Genomic DNA, 19,900 nt, shown 5'->3' on the forward strand with positions numbered 1-19,900 from the left:
CCCCCTAAGAAATGAGGGTTTTTTTTAATTTGGCACTTCATGGTTTTCCTGTGCTGTTCACCCAGTACAGCATAAAATGGTTTGGAAGATCAGTATACTTTTTGAAAATAGGAGATCTGTATTTCTAATATAGATACATTAATAAATTTTTCCTCTTTTCCCAGAAATAAGATTACAGATATTGTGGTATGACCTCATGTTGCAAATAAACTCTTTATCCTCCAGTTCAAGATCTGACACTATTTCTAATCTTTTGTTCTGTACGAACAGTATAATGAGGGATTATCTGTCTGTTTTTACTGTCAAGCCTGATTCTGGCCGTTGATGGGTCTGTGGTTTTCTTGCAGAATTGTAGAGATTGCCGCTTGCCACTCCACTCACACTTCTGCTGCCAAGACACAGAGTGGCCTGGTGTATATGTGGGGTCAGTGCCGGGGGCAGTCAGTGGTGCACCCCCATGTTACCCACTTTTCTTGCACCGATGATGTGTTTGCTTGCTTTTCTACTCCAGCTGTGATGTGGCGTCTTCTCTCAGTAGGTGAGTACTTGACAAGGATAAAATAAGGCAGGCAGTCTGTGGTCCTGCCCACATTGTTGGGCTGCATCTCTCCTCTGCCATACAATGGTAAAATAACATTTGGAGAATCAAATTCAGCCTATCTTTGTTATACAAGAAAGTCTATTATTATCATGGTGAGGAGTATTTCATGATGTTCATCAAAGGGTAAAAAAACAAAATATGTTCTGAGTGAATTTTCCCATTTTCAGAAGCTGGGTCTGTTGTGTTGGCCTTTTTCAATTAGTGTTCTCTACCCATTTTTCTTACAACGGGTAGGGAACACTACATATCCATGAAATCCATGTTGATGAAACTGGTCTCTGCGTTAGAAAGAATGACAATGAGCAAATTCAGTAGGTATCCCCTCCCCCACATAGGATGGCATGTCTTACTGGGATGTTGTAAGATTGGCAAAATATGGCAGACTTCAAAAATGCACTTTATAGTGTTTCGTGTATTAAAAAAGTATTATTCCTCTTGTTGTCCCTTATCCTCCTCCAAAGCAGATAAAAGCAGTCAGGAACAATGGAATTTGCTCCTTTGTTAGTATGATTTGAATTTGGATGCTTTGTCTTCTCTACTTTGTTTCTTTCCCCTGGAAAATGCAGAGAAATTAAATCTAAAACAAATAAATGTGATATTTACACAGTGTTTTAAAATTGTTTTATCTCCTGTCAGCTGAACTGGGTCTCCTGTGAGGAGAAAGGCATTATATATGAACAAATAGCAATTGCTTGTAACTCATGTGTTAGGGTCCCCTGCTGTTTGTGTTGTTCATGCAAGACATGGGCAAAACCTGGCCTGGAATGCTGTTTTACCTGCTCACAAGGGCATATGCTGGTAATAAACCAACCAACCAACAAAGCATGACTAGGTCTCTTGCAAAACATTACATTCCAGTCCCAGTAGCCAGAATTGAAGTTCTTGGTAAGCATGGGAACCATATTTGCGGATTCCTGCATGAAGCACTTGGTGCAGAAATCTAGATGAAATGTGTCAATATATTTGAATTGTAAATCCGTTCTTCTATGGGGCATGAACTTTAGTTCTGTTAAACAGAGAGTTGTGTCTGCACTGTATAGGTTTTTCCATGTGTAGCTTGTCCGTTGGTTTTAATGTGATTATGGATTTTTCTTTGCAGAGCATGAGGACTTCTTAACAGTGACAGAGTCCCTGAAGAGAGAATTTGACAGTCCTGAAACATCGGATCTAAAATTTAGAGTAGATGGAAAATTCATTTATGTACATAAAGCTGTCTTGAAAATCAGGTAATGTTTGTTTATAACCTGAGGGTGAGATATAATCTAGTGAATTTAGTCATCTGACATTTCAGGGTGAAATCATATTTGCACCATAGGCAGCTTTTTGGGGAGTTCCAGGAGTTTGCTGGGGTGTCCTTTGGGTTGGTGTCCCTTCTGCTGATGTAGTACCTTCTTTGATACAGCCCACAATCATGATATATAAGTTCAAATCCTCTCTTAAAAATACGAAATATGGTTTAGCACAGAGAAAAGGAATAAAATGACTTGATCAAATGTTAAATTCTTTTTGTTTTTCTATGCAAATTCTGGATGGAAAAGGTTAAGTTGCCTTGAAGTTCTTCATGGTTTCTGTTGCAGATGTGAACACTTCCGTACAATGTTCCAATCATACTGGAATGAAGACATGAAGGAGGTGATAGAAATAGACCAGTTTTCCTATCCAGTATACCGTGCTTTTCTTGAGTACCTGTACACGGACAACGTTGATCTTCCTCCTGAAGATGCTATAGGTAACCTTAGCTGAAATTATGGAAAGAGGAATGACAGATAAGGCGTCCTGGAAAATTGATTTTTTTAAGAAGGAAAGGAAAGGGGGAAAGAAATCCAGGAGTAGGCAGGTTCCCAATGGCACCCTGTACTTCACCGAGTGCACCTTCACCATGCCCTATGCCTCATGTTTGCATTCTTTTTACATGGGAGGGTTGAGAATAAAATATCATGCAAATACATTAATAGCTGTGGGTGCCGTTGGGTGTCTTGACTTGTCAGTCTTCAATCCTGGTCTGGGGTAGCTTAACTTTAGTAAATGGAAGTAGAGCAGCTTGCTTCAAGTAAACTGATCTGGGATATACGCGAAGCTGGAGTGTCCTCTCCAGAGCACGAAGCCTGGGTAAAATAATATGGAGGATAGACTGTTACCTAAGCAGGAAAACCCCCCTCTCCAAATCACTGAAATAGTCAAATGGAAACGCAAGAGCCAATAGAACTGGTTCCAGCAACATCGCAGGCGTTACCAGAACAGCACAAACTGCCTCTGGGACTCCAGGTCCGAATTTTACCTCAAGGTTTACTCCTGAAGCCTTTTCCATCAGTGGAAAACAAAGCAGTGGAGGTTTGAAATCGGAGTTTTCCTTCTCCTAGATGGGCTGCCTTCCAAGGCTGATGAGCCCTACCTACCCAGGGATCTGGGATATATGGCATATTGCTTAAAATGCCTGCTAAAATTTAAAATCCAACTCAGTGAAGTATTTGCTTTGCGGAAACAAACTTGCACTGAAGTCCCATTAATTTTAATCAATTTCTGTGCCAATACCTCATAGACAGGAATAAGCTGCTTTTTTGCTAGTGGAAAAAGTATTCTCAAATGGGGGTGGGGTTGCTTACTTAACTGTGTTCTGGGGTTGACACCATTTGTTGTTTAGTCGTTAAGTCGTGTCTGACTTTTTGTGACCCCATGGACCAAAGCACATCAGGCCCTCTGTTCTTCCACTGCTTTCCAGAGTTGAGTCAAATTCATGTTGGTAGCTTCAATGGTTGAGGCCAAACCTGTTTTCAAAAAGTAAGAATTCAGTCTCATCTGTCAAATGACCAATGTACAGAGGAGTATTGCTTTGGTTCAATAAGATCAGAGAAAAGGATTTTTAAAATATGGCATCTTGATTTCAGGGCTTCTGGATTTGGCTACATCATACTGTGAAAACAGATTGAAAAAACTATGTCAACATCTTATCAAAAGAGGGATCACGGTGGAGAATGCCTTCTCATTGCTCTCTGCAGCAGTGCGCTATGATGCAGAGGTAAACTAGAGCTTTATCTTGTTAACTGGGAGTGGTTGGAGCCTTTTCTATTACTCTTTCTCCCTTTGAGCATAAAAGCATCCTGTAGTTTTACAGACTTGAGAAATGGGATATTACTGATCTATGCCTTCAACAAAGAGCCACAGGTTCTTCACAGAATCACAACAGAAGAAGGGGAAGGGAAATCTCTCTCTCTCTCTCTCTCTCTCTCTCATTCTATGTTCTCTATCAACAAATCTCTTGTAATATTGATTGAAATGTTCGTAAATTATTTTATACAAACTTGTCAAAATGTAGTTTAAAATGACCTTGTGTCCTGCCTTACACAGGATAGTCCTTGAGGGGCTATTGGAGGGATAGACCTTCCTGTGATGACATCCTGAGGGGCAATGGTTCCCAGCTGTGGGTGAACAGGGGTTCTTGGACTACAATTTCCAGAAACCCAGTCCAGTCCATCTGGAGGTGAAGGTTTCTGGGAACTGCAGTGCAAGAAGACCTGGGTTACCCAGTTAACCACTGCTCAAGGGCTACCCAGCTCAAATGCAGTTCAAGTTATAACCCTAAGCAGGTGCCTTGAATTTCCCCATCAAAAGTTAGCACCTTGTCCCAGAACTGTGCACCTAAAAACAGGTCATTCATGCTTGCAATGCTGAATTCTCTCTTAAATTATGGTAATTATAAGCTGCTTACGTAGCTCCTTAAATTATGGTAATTATTTCTGAATTTGCATTTGCGCGTAAGCATCTACCACCATCCCACTGACTTTTTGTTATTTTGTGGGTCGAGTATGTAAGAACCCACGTTCTGTGTCAATAATTCTGTGGACAAAAACACCACCATTCATATACAAGGCTGCAAACTTTGCAGAAAGGAAAGGTGGGGAGACTGAATCTGCTCACAGAACTGAATAAAAACAGAAGAATTCCAGACTGCTAACATTGTCCTTCAATGGTTAGTACTGGTGAAAAAGCAGATGCTATAGGAAAATTATAACTATTTGATATGTAAAAATACGACTTCGAATTCCAGTGCAGTCTAATCAATTCCAGACAGCAGTTGTTTTGAGTATTTAAACGTACATGGTGCCTCGCTTAACGGGCACCCCGTTTAATGACGAATCCACATAGTGATGAAGATTTTGCAATCGCTTTTGCGATCGCATTGCGATGTTCCCCATAGGGAAAAATCGCTTTGCGATGATGGCTCCCCCCCCATCATCGCAAATGGCCCATTTTTGCACAGCTTGCGATGAGGGGGGGAAGTGATTGTCCCAGAAAAGAGCCGGGAGCCATCTTCTCCGCTCCAGTCCCTCCCCCTATCTGCCTTACAGCTGATCAGCGCTGCTCTTAGAAGCTTCCCCAGGCTTGCCCAGCAGGTAAACAGGCAGTGGAAATGCACTGGGGAAGCCTCTGAAAGCGGTGCTTTGCCAGGGTGGGGGTGGGTGGGGGTGTGGCAGGGGCAGGCCCACCCACCCCCAGCGTCCCCCCTTGCACCCTCCCCGTGGCAAAGCGGGGCTTTCAGAGGTGCATTTTCACTACTGAAAAAGCCCCAGGAGGCTTCCAAAAGCAGCATGAGGGGGGCTCTGGGGGCCAACCCAGCAAAGCCTCCTGGGGCTTTTCCAGAAGCCTCCTGGGTCTTTTTCAGCAGTGAAAATGCACCTCTGAAAGCCCCGCTTTGGCAAGATAAAATGAATATCTTGCCAAAAATTATTTCTTTTTCAAACAATCCTGATTATTTTAAAACAAACAATATTTAAAGACCTAGAAAATGTATCTCTAATCTCATTTGGCAAGGGAAACGAGAATTAGAGCTAAATTTCTGCAAGACCTGAAATCAAGAGGAAGAATGGGACTTCCAAATGAGCTGTTGTATTATAGAGCATCTGCATTGGTTTGGATTAAAGAGTGGATAATGTGAGCAAAGCCAGTTCCCTAAGAAACTGTTCTGCTACGGGACAGAGAGGATTCTGAGTGAATGAAACAGGCAAAACTGGGTCCAACAATTTTACCCTAGGGCTGCACCTTCACTCATGCACCAAGTCTGACCCGATTTCTTTGAGAACCAAGATATACACATGAGTTCTAGGGAATCTAATTCTCCTAGTACTCAGGAATATTCTGGACCCAAGGTAGCGTTACTTTTCCGTGGCCTTGTAAAGAATAACCATTTAGGTAAACCAAATAACCAATTGTAGCATTTGTTCTATTTAAGAAAAATAAAGTTCTGAAAGAATAAAGTTTATGCAAAGCAAGGCATCTATGTACATTTCCATCTCATCCAGTTAGACAAGAAACTGGACTCCTCTAGAAGAAACAAGCATAACAAACTTACTAACTAATGAAATTGGGAAAGGCAAGCTTCCCCTCTAACTTAAGCAAAAATCTACATCTTAAAATAATACTGTAAATCCCATTGTCCATAATTCAATCAAAGACATACCAATCTTCTGTAAAATCCACAATCCATCAGTCCATTAGGAAAAATCCTCTGCTAAAATTCATCAAACAGAAATAAGTCCCTTCTGTGTCTTTCAACCGTCCTTCATGTTCACTTTCTCTCTCCTTCTGCAACTTACTCCCGCCTTCTTCTTCACAGCTAACAACCAATCAGGGGTAAGGAAAAAAGTAACTTGTCCCACCCTATATTCTCATGAGACTACAGATGTTATTATTACAAGCTCCTAGAATGTTATGTCTTTGCTCTCTCTGTACCAGGCCACCGTTACTAGGTAACGAGATAACAGGTCAGCCTGACCAATTTCTGTGAAGCAAAACTGCCTTTTGGGATTTTCCACTTTCAAACACACAGAGACCAAAATGATTCTTTTAGGCTAACTTCATAACCACATATCCCATCAGTAAATCACTTTCTAGCTTTCATAACCAAATTCATCACAGATAACATTGGGAAATACAAGGCTATTAAAATTAGAAGGACATGATCTGAAATGGGGTTGGCAAACATTCCTGTGGTACAATAGAGCAGAGGATTTTAAGCAGTTCAACAACCACACACTGAGGAAAGCACTTTTATGGACATGGAATAAAGTAAAGAACCAAATGTAGAGGAAAATTCCACACTGGGTGACACCAATTGAGGCATTTGCCCCCCCCCCCAAAAAAACCTGAAAGATAATAAGAAAATAGTAAAATACAGTGAGATCTTAAACATTGATGGCTCTCTCAAAGCCCAACAAGAATTAGTGGATCAAGGAATTGAAATGGACTGGTGGGCTCAATCTCAGCTATCATCAAGATTTGTTCTCAGTTATCATCAAGATTTGTTAAAGAAAAACAACAAGGCTTCTATTTACAAAATACACCATTTGATAGAATCCTTCTAGAGACAGAAGGAAAGCATATTAAGCTATTGGGCACAGAATGTTGGGCACAATATATAGAGTGATATGGAATGAATATGGAAAACAAATATAAAATTAACTAAATCTGTCACATTTAAAGAGAATATTTACAAAATGTTTTACAGGTGGTATATGATACCCCTAATTTTAGCCAAAATGAATGCCCAAATATCAAATATATGTTGAAAGTGTAAACATAAGGATCATTCGATCACATGTGGTGGATTTGGGACAAAGTGAGGCTGTTCTTATAAGAGGTTCTTGTAAGTCCAGTTCCTACCGTGTTTCCCCGATAATAAGACACTGTCTTATTATTTTTGGGGGACAGAAAAACACCAGAGGGCTTATTTTCAGGGGAGGGCTTATTTTAATGAACATTGATAGCCGAAATGGCCGAGCACAGCGTTTTTGCGCCCTCCCCTCGCTTACCGAGGGCGCGAAAATCAATCTCATCTCGCCCTTGTTGGTCCTTCGGAAGCCGGCCAGAGGGTGAGGTGGGCGGGGGGAGGAAGGAATCTCCTGCCGCCCCTGCTCGCTATGGGAAGCCGGCAATTCCTCTTGAGGAGCCGGCCGGCTCCTGCTGCTGCTGCTGCTCCCGGGAGCTGGAAGGCTGGCCCGGCCGGTCCGCGCTTTCTCTCGCCCAGGCGAGCCCGCGCCCGCCGCCCCCCCGCCTGCCCTCGCCCGCCTGTCCTCCTTTCGCTGCCCGGCAATGGGACGGCGGGGCTGCTACGGTACGTAGATGGGCAGCAGCTCCTCCCACGGTGGTGGTGGGTCAAGCGCGCCCCTCTCGGCTCCTGGTCCCCATGGCTCGGTAGGGGCCTCCGGCCGCCGCCGCCCAGAGACGCCTTTGCTCAGCCCCCAGCAGCAGCCATGGAGGCTCCTGCGGCTTCGCACCCTCCCCTCGCAAGGGCGCGAAAATCAATCTCAATAGGGCTTATTTTCGGGGGAGGGCTTATTTTAGAGGAATCTTACACAGTAAGGGGAGGGCTTATTTTCGGGATAGGTCTTATTATCGGGGAAACACGGTATGAAACCTGAATTATTTTTTATTAACTATTTTGCCGGACTCAATGAACCTTGCAAAAAAAAAACTTAGGCATTATAACAGCTGCAAGATTAGTTTTTGCAGAACACTGGAAGGAGCCTGAAATACCACAGATTTCAGGAACTGATAGCCAAAACTTTTGAACCTGCAGAAATGGACAAATTATTAGAATGGCTAGATGAAACAAGGAAAAAGAACCACCAGAAATGTTGGGAAAAACTATATGTATAGTTCCAAAATAGAAAGAGTAACGGATGATATAAAAAAATAGACAGTCATGTAGTCAATGATTAGATTAATATCATGTATGTCTGGAATGGATTGTGTAACATATTCAAAGTATAATTTGAATTTATCGTGTACTACAGTGGTGCCTCGCTTAGCGATGTTAATCCGTGCAGCAAAAATCGCTGCTAAGCGATTTCATCGCTTAGCGATTTTAAAAAGCCCATAGAAATGTGTTTAATGTGTTCCTATGGGCTTCAAAACTAACCTTATACGAAAATCCTCCATTGCAGTGGCCATTTTTGGTGCCTCTAAAGCAAGGCAAAACAGCGTGCGGCCATTTTGTTTACCCAGTGGCCATTTTGGAACCACCGATCACCTGTGCAAAAATGGGGGCAAAGCGAATTTTCCCCAAAGAAGACATCACTAAGTGATCGCTCTTGTGATCGCAAAAACAGCATAGCTAAGCGATTTCGTCGCTATACGGAGCGATCGCTAAGCGAGGCACCACTGTATATGCAAACTATATAAATTATTTGTAAGGTACATTTTTAATCTCACTTCCCTTCTGTCCTTATCCTCATTGTTCCCCTCCATTCCCTACCCTGATATGAAAAAATTAAAAATTATTTTTAAAAAGGAACAAATTAAACCTCTGTCTTAACTCCATAGGCATTACATTCACCAGAAGGAAAACTGTTTCCATTAATCTTGCTGCTGCAGGTCAGGATCTTGTTGGCATCTTACTGATCGCTCTCGCAAGTCCTATTACATGTGCTTTCATTTGGATCTATAACACAGTCAGTGCCGCTTGATTTCATCAAAATAGACATAGTGTTGTTGAACTGAATTAAAAGAGGAAGATGAATTGTTGAATCTTTTCTTGAGATGTTAAAGGCTAAGACTCTGTCTTGTGTCTTGATTAAAATTTGTTATAGATCTCATCTACTAAACTTCTTGCCAAACTTCTGCTAGCTGTATCTTTATAGTTAGCTATGTTACTCTGCTCGTTCTGTCATGAACAAAGCATTAAGCTTATTCTCCCTCTGCTTAATCAGTTTTTGGGCTGTCCTCAAACGGAAATCTCACACAAATTATTTAACGCTTTAATTCTCAGACTGCATTTATTTATTTATACATTTATTACATTTATTTGCACAAAATTTCTCGCAGTTGCATGCAGGCCCGGGGCACTTCAGATTTGGGGCTCCCCTCATACACAGGAATTAAGATACATGGCAAATCACCAAATTTACACATCAGAGTTCATTTATTGCATGTCATTAGAATTTATATGTTCGTAGAAAGGTTAATTATATATCTGAAGTAAATAAATGCATACATTTAAATAGGTAAAGGTTCCCCTTAACATTTAGTCCAGTTGTGTCCGATTCTAGGGCACGGTGCTCATCCCCATTTCCAAGCCATGGAGCCAGCGTTTGTCTGTAGACAGTTTCCATGGTCACGTGGCCAGCACGACTAGATACAGAAAGCTGTTACCTTCCCACCGAGGTGGTACCTATTTATCTACTCGCATTTTTACATGCTTTCTAACTGTTAGGTTGGCAGGAGTTGGAACAAGCAACGGGGGCTCACTCCGTCATGTGGATTTGATCTTATGACTGCTGATCTTCTGACCTTGCAGCACAGAGGTTTCTGCGGTTTAACCCGCAGCGCCACCACGTCCCAGCATACATTTAAATACATAACAGAAACACTCCAAGTAGATTTTTAGGTAAGTCAGATTACAAAGAACATAGCTCTATGGAAACTATTCTTTAGTTTCCATAGAGTTCTTTAGTTTCCATAGAGCTAAACTATTCTTTAGTTTCCATAGGTAACAATGGCTTAACAATTTACACAACCAAGTTAAACTCTAAACCTATCAATGCAAAAGTTTCAGGTCTAAGTACAGTAAGTTTTACCAACTTACAACTATATCCATCACACAACTATATCTACTGCTACAGTGTATCTACAAAAAGTCTTTCTACATTTGGTATGAAAAATCTTTAATGAACTCCTCAAACCATATCTTCTTTAGAACACTGCTGTTTACATCCAGTAGGTGCAGAGCACTTGGCTTTTCATGGGTAATCGTGGTCCTCAGATAATTCTTTATTAGTGCCAGTTTGCTGAATGATCTCTCTCCTGAAAAACTAGTGACCATCATGCTCGCATTTTAAGAGCTGTGTAACACTTGAAAATATATCAGTGAGTGATATCCATAATGGATATCATGCTGTTGAGGTGGAGTGAGACACGATCTGATCTTGGCAAAGGCTGCAAAATGGACAATGTTGTCTATGAATGCCTTACTGAAATCACAGGGGAAAGCAGTGATCCATTTCTCAGCTTCAGTTCTTATCTCTGCATCAAGTAGACAGCATAAGTTGACTGTGACTTTGAACCTATCACACAGTGATTGGTTTCCTACCTGCATTTTTGTAAGGCTGATCTAAAATGACATTGAAAGTTCCACATCTAAATTCTTCTTTTGAGGAGAGGACAATTTCCTCTGAGATTGATGTTGGATTCACACCATAATATTTGTTTCTCTTTCTTGGTCTCCCTGTAGTTGCTTTGTAGTCTGTGTTGCCACAGAGGTTCCTAGCATCCAGGTCCAACTATTCATAGCTATCCCAAAGTGATTTCAGAAACCTATCTAGAGAATAAATTAGATCCACCACTTTTTTCAGGTAAACTTCAACTCCTTGAATAGTTTTTTGTGTGCTGTTCATGAATTAACTTTCGGATCTTGTCCATCAGAGTAGCTTCAAGACAATTCAGTTTGTCCGAGTTTGTCTGAGTTTCAGGTGTTTTCTCCAAGTCACATTCAATATCTCTGAGAGCATTTTGAATGCAGTTGAGCACCTCTCCCCCAAAACATCCACCCACCCCACTCCCACCTCTTATATGGGAATGCTCCGGGTAGCACAGGCCTTCTATGTGATGGCTGCCACACTCTAGATTTCCCTTCTACTAGAGGTGTGACTAGCTCCATCCCTCCTAGGTTTTGGGAGGCAACTTAAGACCTGGTTGTTCTCTCAAGCCTTTCTTCAGTTTGTGTCAAAGTAATCTTATGTTCGCCTCCTGAGGTGTTTTTCTGCCATGAGCCTGTTGGATAATTGCATCCATTGGTTCTCCTTTGTGGCCTCTGTGAGTACACACTATTGGGTTAATTTACGCTCAAGCAGAGCAGTCTCAGAAACTTTCAGAGCTTTAAGCACTTAGTGCTGGGACCTCCTGTAGCAGCAGCTTCGTTCGGAACTTCACAAGTAAAAAAAACCCTATTCTATCTTTATCTTTCCTTTCTTTGACCTCCCCTTGTTCTTTCTTTAGTAACAAGTTGTTTCTTCTTCCTGGGGGAAGAGCACCAGCTGGTGTTTAGTACTCTTTGTAAAAAGCTTACAACGCCTTTACAAAGCCAGCTTCGGAGCCCTCAGGGCTTTTCTCTTAAAGTAACCTCTCTTTATCCTTCTTAACAAGGCTACCCCCAGGCCCAAGAGCAACAGCTAGCCACCTCTTTGTAATCTTCCTTTTCATGTTAAAAAAGAAGAGGACAGCATCTGAGCTAAGTCTGCAGAGAGCTGGGCACCGTAGTCGGAGATATCCCAGCAACATACGGTAGCCCTAGCTTTGCCCTGGGAAGAAGAAAGGACCCCTGCAGTTCCTGTTGCCATCCCTGCCTGTCAGTGATTCTACTGACTGGGGTAAAAGCCTCTGTGGAGGTTGGTGCTACTAATTCCGGATATTTATTTATTTATTTATTTATTAAATTTATACCTCGCCCCTCTAGACCATGGTGCCGAGGCTGAAGATGTTCTGGCAACATATGGTAAGCCTTGGCTTTGCCTTTGGGGAAAGAAAGAGCCCCCTGCAGCTCCCACTTCCAGCCCCACCTGTCAGTGATATGCCTGACTGGGATAGCACCTTTTTGGTGGCTTGGCATAAAACAGCCCTCATTTATCAATGGGCATGAGCTGCTATTTCCAGAGACAGATGGGTGCCAAAGCCAGAGCTTTCTGGCAACATTCAGCAGCCTAGCTTTGCCTTTAAAAAAACAGGGGGCCCTGTTGGTGCTTGATAATTTGGCACAAAACAGCCCTCAGTTATCAATGGGCTCGTTCACACAGCCTGCGGTCCCACCTCAGACGCCGGCACCAGTGTAGGCTCATAGGGAAAAGACTCATAGGAGTCAACCAAAGAACCCTGCTGCTGTCAGGTAGACCTGAGTAATTTTCCTCAGGACGGTCCTGTCATGCTTACAAGTTCATGCAGGACCAGCCCCTTTTATTCAGTATAGGAGCTGTGAGCTTTTTCCGCCACCCCACTCCACCTGGCACTGAGCCATGGGCTAAGAAGCGCTTTGTGCCTCCACCTATGCCTCGAAGGAGTAGTGCTCCCTCGAACTCAGCTCCAGCAGCAAAGTATTCACAGGCTCAGTCGAACCCGCTGTTAACCCATTCAGCCCTCTCCGTCCCGGCAACTGTGTCAAGACTGATGTTGGTCAGGCTCATGCTAAGAAAGACTTCTCCCCTAATCGTCAGAAGGACTTACCTTATTCAGGATTGGGACTCACATGAGTCAGAGGTGGAGGAAGATTTTCCAACCTATCTTCCTATACCCATATCAGTTGCTGCAGATAGTCACCCTCCTTTACCATTAGCAGGTTATTCTTCATATCCCCAATAAAGAGTTCTTTGGTCGGCTTTTTAAGTTTCTGGCCACCATGTAGCCAATTGCTGCACTGCCGTGGATGCTTATCACCACTTATGGAATTTGTCATTGCCCATTCTGCAGGTAGCCAACTACTCCTCTGTCATGGATGCTTATCATCACCACTTACTGAATTTGACATTGCCAATTTTGTGGTTAACTCCTGTGCACCTTTACAGTTAAGGCCTCCCATATCACCAGGGGGCAATGGGGCTGGCGTGTCATGAGTGCATTACTGCTCGGCATGCTTTGAAACCAACATCCAAACAACTGGCAAGTTGAGGACCTGCCATTTGATTGTATAGGGCTTTTTCATCAGAAAACTGATGTTATTCTTGATGACCTGATCAAGCTCTAATAGCGGTACGGTCATTTGCGGCGTAACAACCACAAGTACCTGGAGTTGTTCCTACCAGCCTGGGGCATCCCGGGAATGTCAAAGGCCCCAACCCCAAAGTTACCAACTGCCACCACCCAGACATGTGGGCGGGCAGAGCCCTGACCAATAAAACCACAGGCAGGACCACAAGACTAAGCAGTCTCTTTACTGCACCTGACTTCTCTGTCGTTGACCAATCAGTCCGTTTGACCCCTAGTCTTTCCAATTGGAGTTCCCTCACCTTAACCCCCCCCCCCAAAAAAAGGATGGAGGCCTCTGGCCCATCCTTGATTTTGGAGGCCTGAATTCTTTTATTACTCTACGTAGATTCTGTATGGCTTCCTTGGACTCTGTTATTCACATGTTACATCCAGGGAGTTGGTTTACCATAAGATGCTCATTTTCATGCTAGCATCTGGTCAAACCATCAATGCTTTCTCAGGGTTTCAGTTGAGGGAATCACTGTCTCTTTTGTCAGCGTTAGGACTAACGTCAACATAGAGAAGTCGGCTTTGCAACCTACACAATGTGTACATTGTATGACTTTGGATGCTTTCTTGAAGCAGCTTTTTCCCCCCTGACAACAAGCCTGTGAAAATGCATGATTTGTTATGCTTCTTTTCTTCAGGCGTTTGATTCCCTGTCCTACAGGGCCAGTGACTTCTAGGGCTGATGGCATCTACCACTGCTGTGGGACAGCATGCTCGACTGAGGATGCGGTCCCTTCAAGCCTGGTTTCTTTTTTTCAGATATCTTGCGACCACCGATCCATGTTGCTCCAGGTAACTCCAGAACTTGCTGCACAATTGAATTGGTGGGGACCCCCCAACTTACAGATTGGGAGACCCTTTGGTCTCTTAACTGCAGAGGCCAGCCCGTCTTGCTGGGGGGGCGCTTGTTTACGCCACCATGTTGCCCATGGCCGCTTGTCCATGATAGAAGCCGGCCTGCGTAACAATGGGCTGGAGCTCCTGTCAATTACTAAGGCCTTTCGGGCCTCCGAGCCCCTATTCTGTGGGTCCAGGTCACATTGGACAATACCACTGCACTTTATTATATAAACAAGCAGAGCGACACTCATTCGTTATGTCTTCTCTTTCACACCATCGACTTTTCGGAATGATGTTATGCCCGCCACATTTATCCAGGGCGAGAACAATTCCGTGGCAGTCCATCTCAGCAGACTACAGTTCTGCTCTCACAACCAGGCTCTCGACGATGCCTTCTTTCATTGTTGTTGATGGGGGACTCCAGACATAGACATTTTCGCATCCCGGATGAGCAATAAGTGGGCCATGTTCTGCTCCTGAGCCGGCATCGGCTGCAACTCCCTAGGGGGCACCTTCCTGATGAATTGGTCATGGGGCCTCAGTTACATGTTTCCACCTTTCCCCCTTCTTCAAAGGACTCGTTCGAGTCCAACATGAGTATGCAAACGTCATGCTTGGTCGCCTCGCCAGCCATGGTTCTCGATCCTGCTCCTGTGAGCCACGGAATACATCACGCTGCAGCTGGTCTCTCATCTACTGTCGGATATTTCATCCAGACCTCGAGTCCCTCCACCTGTTGGCTTGGAAACTTGCCCGTCTGTAACAGACATACTCAATCATGCTCGCAAACCTTCTGTCACCTTGACCTACTCCTATAATGGGTAAGCGTTCTGTCTCTTTGCATCAAGACAACATTTGCCTACTAGGCCAACATCTCTGAACTCATTTCTTCAGTTTCTCCTTCACCTGTTTTGCCTGAGACTGGCGTTCTACCTGCAAGCTGTTTCTCCGAAGCCTGGAGAATATGCGACCTCTCTATAGACCACTTACACCTCAGCAGCTTTTGAGGCCTTCCTTCAAGCCCTTGGCATCAGCATCGCTCCACTTGCTAACCCTCAAAACTGCCTTTCTCCTGGCGGTAACCTTGGCTTGCAGGACTGGAGGACTGGCTACTCTAAGTGCAGATCCTCTTTTCTGTGGGGTAACCGTATGGCCAGACCTTACCATCTTGCCTAGGGTATTTTCTGCCTTCCATTTGAACCAGCCATCTGGCCTTCCTGTTTTCTTTCCCACACCATCTTCACCACTTGAGACAGCTCTGCACACTCTAGACATGAAGCGTGCTCTGTCATTGATGCAGTGCCTTCACCCTGAAAGACGTCTGCCCAATTTGCAAAAGACCAGATATTTGCTGTCCTTGATCAGGAGTGGATCTCCAGTTCCTTCCAGCTAAGTGGAAGTAAGTAAGAGATCTGTTCCAGATCTTCACTTCAGCTGAAAGAGAGCAGCAATAACTTCCGTTTACCTCTTATTAAAAGGAAAACTGATTAAGATAATTAGTAAATTAAATAACTTCACTTCAATAGATAAAGCCCATCAAGAAGTTTTTAAAAGGGGTTAACTACTGTAAAAGGGACATGGTGGTGCTGCGGGTTAAAACGCAGAAGCCTCTGTGCTGCAAGGTCAGAAGACCAGCAGTCGTAAGATCGAATCACATGATGGAGTGAGCACCCGTCACTTGTCCCAGCTCCTGCCAACCTAGCAGTTCAAAGGCATGCAAATCTGAGTAGATAAATAGGTACCACCTCGGTGGGAAGGTCACAGCATTCCGTGTCCAGTTGCACTGGCCACGTGACCACAGAAAACTGTCTATGGACAAACGCTGGCTCTATGGCTTGGAGACAGGGATGAGCACCGCCCCCTAGAGTCGGACACGACTGGACTAAATATCAAGGGGAAACTTTACCTTAACTACTGTATGCTATGTGGTGCACTAGAGGGCAAGTTGCACTCGGTCAGAGAGCTCGGCAGACTGCCTACCTACCACTTTGCGCTGGGGCAAGTCCCAAGATCTCAGCAATGCATAGCTGTGAGGGTTTAAACTTTACCTCTTCTGGTTTCAACAGAGACACTGGGGATACTCGCGTTGGAAGATCATAACTATGTTTTATTGGAACATGTAACAACATTTCCGTATGCTCAAACTCAACTTCTGCATTTTCTCTTGTCGCCAACAGGTCCAGTGAGGGCATCCAAACATCTTTATTAAAGGGGTTACAGTTTGAGTCGTTCCAAGGTCCCTTCAAAAATGGGTTACTGCTTTCCATCTCCACAGCCTCTGTTTCAGGGTTTAATAACAGGGTGGTCCCTTCATCTTGGCTCTCCGACCCGTAAGGGTCTTCCTCTCGAAGAGGGGCCCACAGTCCCTCAGGTATCCCCTCCTCTGTGCTTCCTCCAGATGCCATAACTGACATTCTTTTTCCTTCCTTTCTACCGCCTCCTTCTCTTCCCTGAGCCGCCTGCTCCACTCTCTGGCTTCCGACTCGCCCCAGTAGGAAGGACGCTGTGGCAGCCCTCTTCTCCGTCTATAATCAGCTTCTTCCCTAGGGACCTGCACCTTCTCCCATTTCCCAGTCCATGCGTCCTCTATCCATATCATTTCCCAGCCCCCCAGTATTACGTCCACCTCCTCTTTTATATCTCCCATTCGTGCCTCCACGACGGACCTCCCTCTTTCTTCTCTTCCCACCAAATCACTCCCAGTCTGAATGGCCACTGTCATCCTTGACAGTTCCGGCTCTAATTCCCGGGTATCAACTCCCCGCTGTTTCATCTTGAGGGAGGATGACACTCCGGCGAGAACCTCTCGCCTCGCGTAAGCCCTTTGAATAAGTCTGACCTTAAAAGAACATTTTTACTCTTACTCAGTACTTTACAAGTACAGGCACATGAACTCTTAAAGATAGCTAGTTTGTGGCCCTCTCCACTTCCTTGATTTAGGCAGACCCGGCTGTTCAAGAGACCAGTCCTTTTGTAGAATTTTTGTATTTAATTGTTATTAGAAAAATAGAATTGCATTAGAATCAGTTCATATTGCACAAGCTTTAGCATAAAGAACATATTCAAAGATCACTGCAGTTAAATAAAATAACTATTTCCCATTAAAATAATAAACTACTAAGCTGACTAAGGTGGGTTATAATGGGCTTCTCTGTCCTTACTTACACCCTCTCTCCTTCATGGAATCGAACCCAGATCGGAACAACACTCAAATCTCCATTCAGCATCATTGAATTCATTTCCATGTAACCCATCGTCCATTTTCTACTTTCTTCTCTAACTCCTCCCTTCTTCTTGACAATTCTGGCTGTTAACCAATTAGCCTCAAGAGGCTGTACCACCTTCCTCGTCCCTTTATTTCCATGAGAGCCCAGGTGTGTTATCTGTTCTCCAATTAGCTCAGAATGTTGAGTTTTCCATGGACCTCTCAGTTCGGCCTTCAGTGTTATCTCAAACCACATTGTAACAGACCTTAGAAAAACACTCTCATGGCATTTAGAAAAACTCATTCCAATGTCTCTCAAATCATCTTCACACAGAACCTGTCTGACTCCATCTTACATTTCTCTGACTATATATCTCATCATTGTGACATAATTAACTTCCTTTTTGACCTTAGATGCTGTATCACTTTTATACTCTTAGTTAAATCACATGTTTTACAAACATGGAACTGTGTTTTTAAGCAGGACACTTATTTATAAGTTGCATATAATGGCTGAAATCCTGCTACTTGTTGCAGTGCAGATTTAGTGAATCAACTCCTCCATAAGTTCTGTTGATTCAAATAGGTCTGATCTCATTGTGATTCACTGTGGTAAAGTTGTAATTCACAGTAGGCCCATTTGAATCTATGGATCCTTCAGATAAGCTCGGCATTCATCCCGACTATGTTGCACTAGACTCTAGTGCAACACAGTATGCTAAACAACATAATTTCAGCCAGTATGTATACCTTTTAGATTCAGAGTAGTATTGTGATTTATTTTTAGTATCTCATAATTAATTATCTTTAATTTTTTATTTTTTTAAAGCTTTATGCCATTTATTTTGCTAGCCTAATGTCTTACATTGTGAAATGGTATGCATTTGAAGTGCACACTTTAAATGCAAGGGCATTTGAAGTGCTTTATCTGTGTAACATGACAATTTTTCAACAGCATTTTCAAATGCATGCAAAATAAGACACATATTTTGTATTGGAATAAAGAACACTTCCAATACATGTTTGCTGTACACTGGAGTTTTTACTCTATAATTTATTTCCTAAATGTGTTACATCTTCATAATGAACAGAAGGAGAGCCATGGTGGATTTTACCAAAGTCCCATCTAGTCCTGTATTCAGTTACAAGCAGAACATGAATGCATGCAGTCACTCTTCCTTTTAATGTTTCTGAACAGCCAGTACAATACAGACCTACTGACTTTGATCTTAGGAATAATATACTAGTAGCCATTGATGGGGACGTGGTGGCGCTGTGGGCTAAACCGCAGAAGGCTGTGCTGCAGGGTCAGAAGACCAAGCAGTCGTAAGATCAAATCCACGCAACGGAGTGAGCACCCGTCGCTTGTCCCAGCTCCTGCCAACCTAGCGGTTCGAAAACATGCAAATGCAAGTAGATAAATAGGGACCACCTCGGTGGGAAGGTAACAGCATTCCGTGTCTAAGTTGCACTGGCCATGTGACCACGGAAGATTGTCTTTGGGCAAACGCTGGCTCTATGGCTTGGAAACGGGGATGAGCACCGCCCCCTAGAGTCGAACACGACTGGACAAAAATTGTCAAGGGGAACCTTTACCTTTACCTTTTAGCCATTGATGGCACCCAATTTGGCAACTACCACTATACCTTGTGGTTACAGATTCTATAGTTTAATTGTGTATCTTGTGCAGAAATTCTTCCTTTGATTAGTCCTGACTTTTCCGCCCTTTAGCTTCAACAATTGACCAAAATAATTGTGAGGGACTGAGGACATAGTCTCCTTAGTCAAGTGTGTAATTTTATACAACCCTCTCACATCCTCTGTTGCTCAGCATTCTTTCATAAAAACCTTAAACATGCTAACCTTCCTTCAAGGGGGAGCTGCTCCATTCTGTTAACAGCTTTTATTGCACGTTTTCATACAGCCTCTCCAACTGTGCAACATATTTTTTGAAATGGAAGAGAAAAGAATTGAAGAGAACCCACACAATAAATTTGCAAATAGGAAAAGAGGTTAATTTAAAAGACTTAGTCCTGCAAGACAGAGCTCTTTGTTCTGTGAACAAAAATACGAGCAGCTCAATTTGATACAGAAGAGCATACATACTATATAGGATTCTTCCCAAAACAAAGCTAGTTGTTTAATGCTGGTGACAGCAGAACAACTTCTGATTTTCTGCAAGCAATCCTGATGTAGAGTTACATATGTGTTCTGTTGTTGTTACTGTTGTTATTTTGAGGTGGCACAAGCATAGCCTTGATAACCCTTTTTGTCACTCTGGACAATAGTCAAACAAGGGCATTCTGTAAATATGGTCACCCCATCTTCACATGCTGCATCTGGTGTAATGCATTGGAATGCTGACACAGCTCTTCTCTTGGAAGGATTTACCTTTCACCCTTTACCTTTGCTTGGCCTTTTAGACTCCTGGTGTAGGTGAAGGAGACAATTTCCCCCCAGCTGCAATGTTTTGGGAGGCATTACTTTTAAAGAATGCTGATTCTGAGTTTCTGAAGCTA

General features: G+C 43.3%; 1 protein-coding gene across 12 annotated transcripts in view; it reads left to right on the top strand.

The window, feature by feature from the left end:
- RCBTB1 (RCC1 and BTB domain containing protein 1) overlaps positions 1 to 19,900 on the top strand; it is an 82,740-nt gene that overhangs the window by 58,454 nt on the left and 4,386 nt on the right. For 5 of the 12 annotated variants that reach the window (XM_072993224.2, XM_072993473.2, XM_072993262.2 and 2 more), the window contains 5 exons: positions 348 to 538; positions 1,701 to 1,827; positions 2,179 to 2,330; positions 3,487 to 3,617; positions 14,096 to 14,128. In XM_072993224.2, coding sequence (XP_072849325.1) covers positions 348 to 538; positions 1,701 to 1,827; positions 2,179 to 2,330; positions 3,487 to 3,617; positions 14,096 to 14,128 — 634 coding nt within the window. Of the gene's footprint in view, positions 1 to 347; positions 539 to 1,700; positions 1,828 to 2,178; positions 2,331 to 3,486; positions 3,618 to 11,804; positions 11,980 to 13,974; positions 14,129 to 19,900 lie in introns of all 12 variants that reach the window. The other 7 variants (XR_013537650.1, XR_013537651.1, XR_013537652.1 and 4 more) reach the window with 3 other exon arrangements.

This window comes from Pogona vitticeps, chromosome 1 (assembly GCF_051106095.1).
Source record: "Pogona vitticeps strain Pit_001003342236 chromosome 1, PviZW2.1, whole genome shotgun sequence".
Classification (NCBI taxonomy): domain Eukaryota; kingdom Metazoa; phylum Chordata; class Lepidosauria; order Squamata; family Agamidae; genus Pogona; species Pogona vitticeps.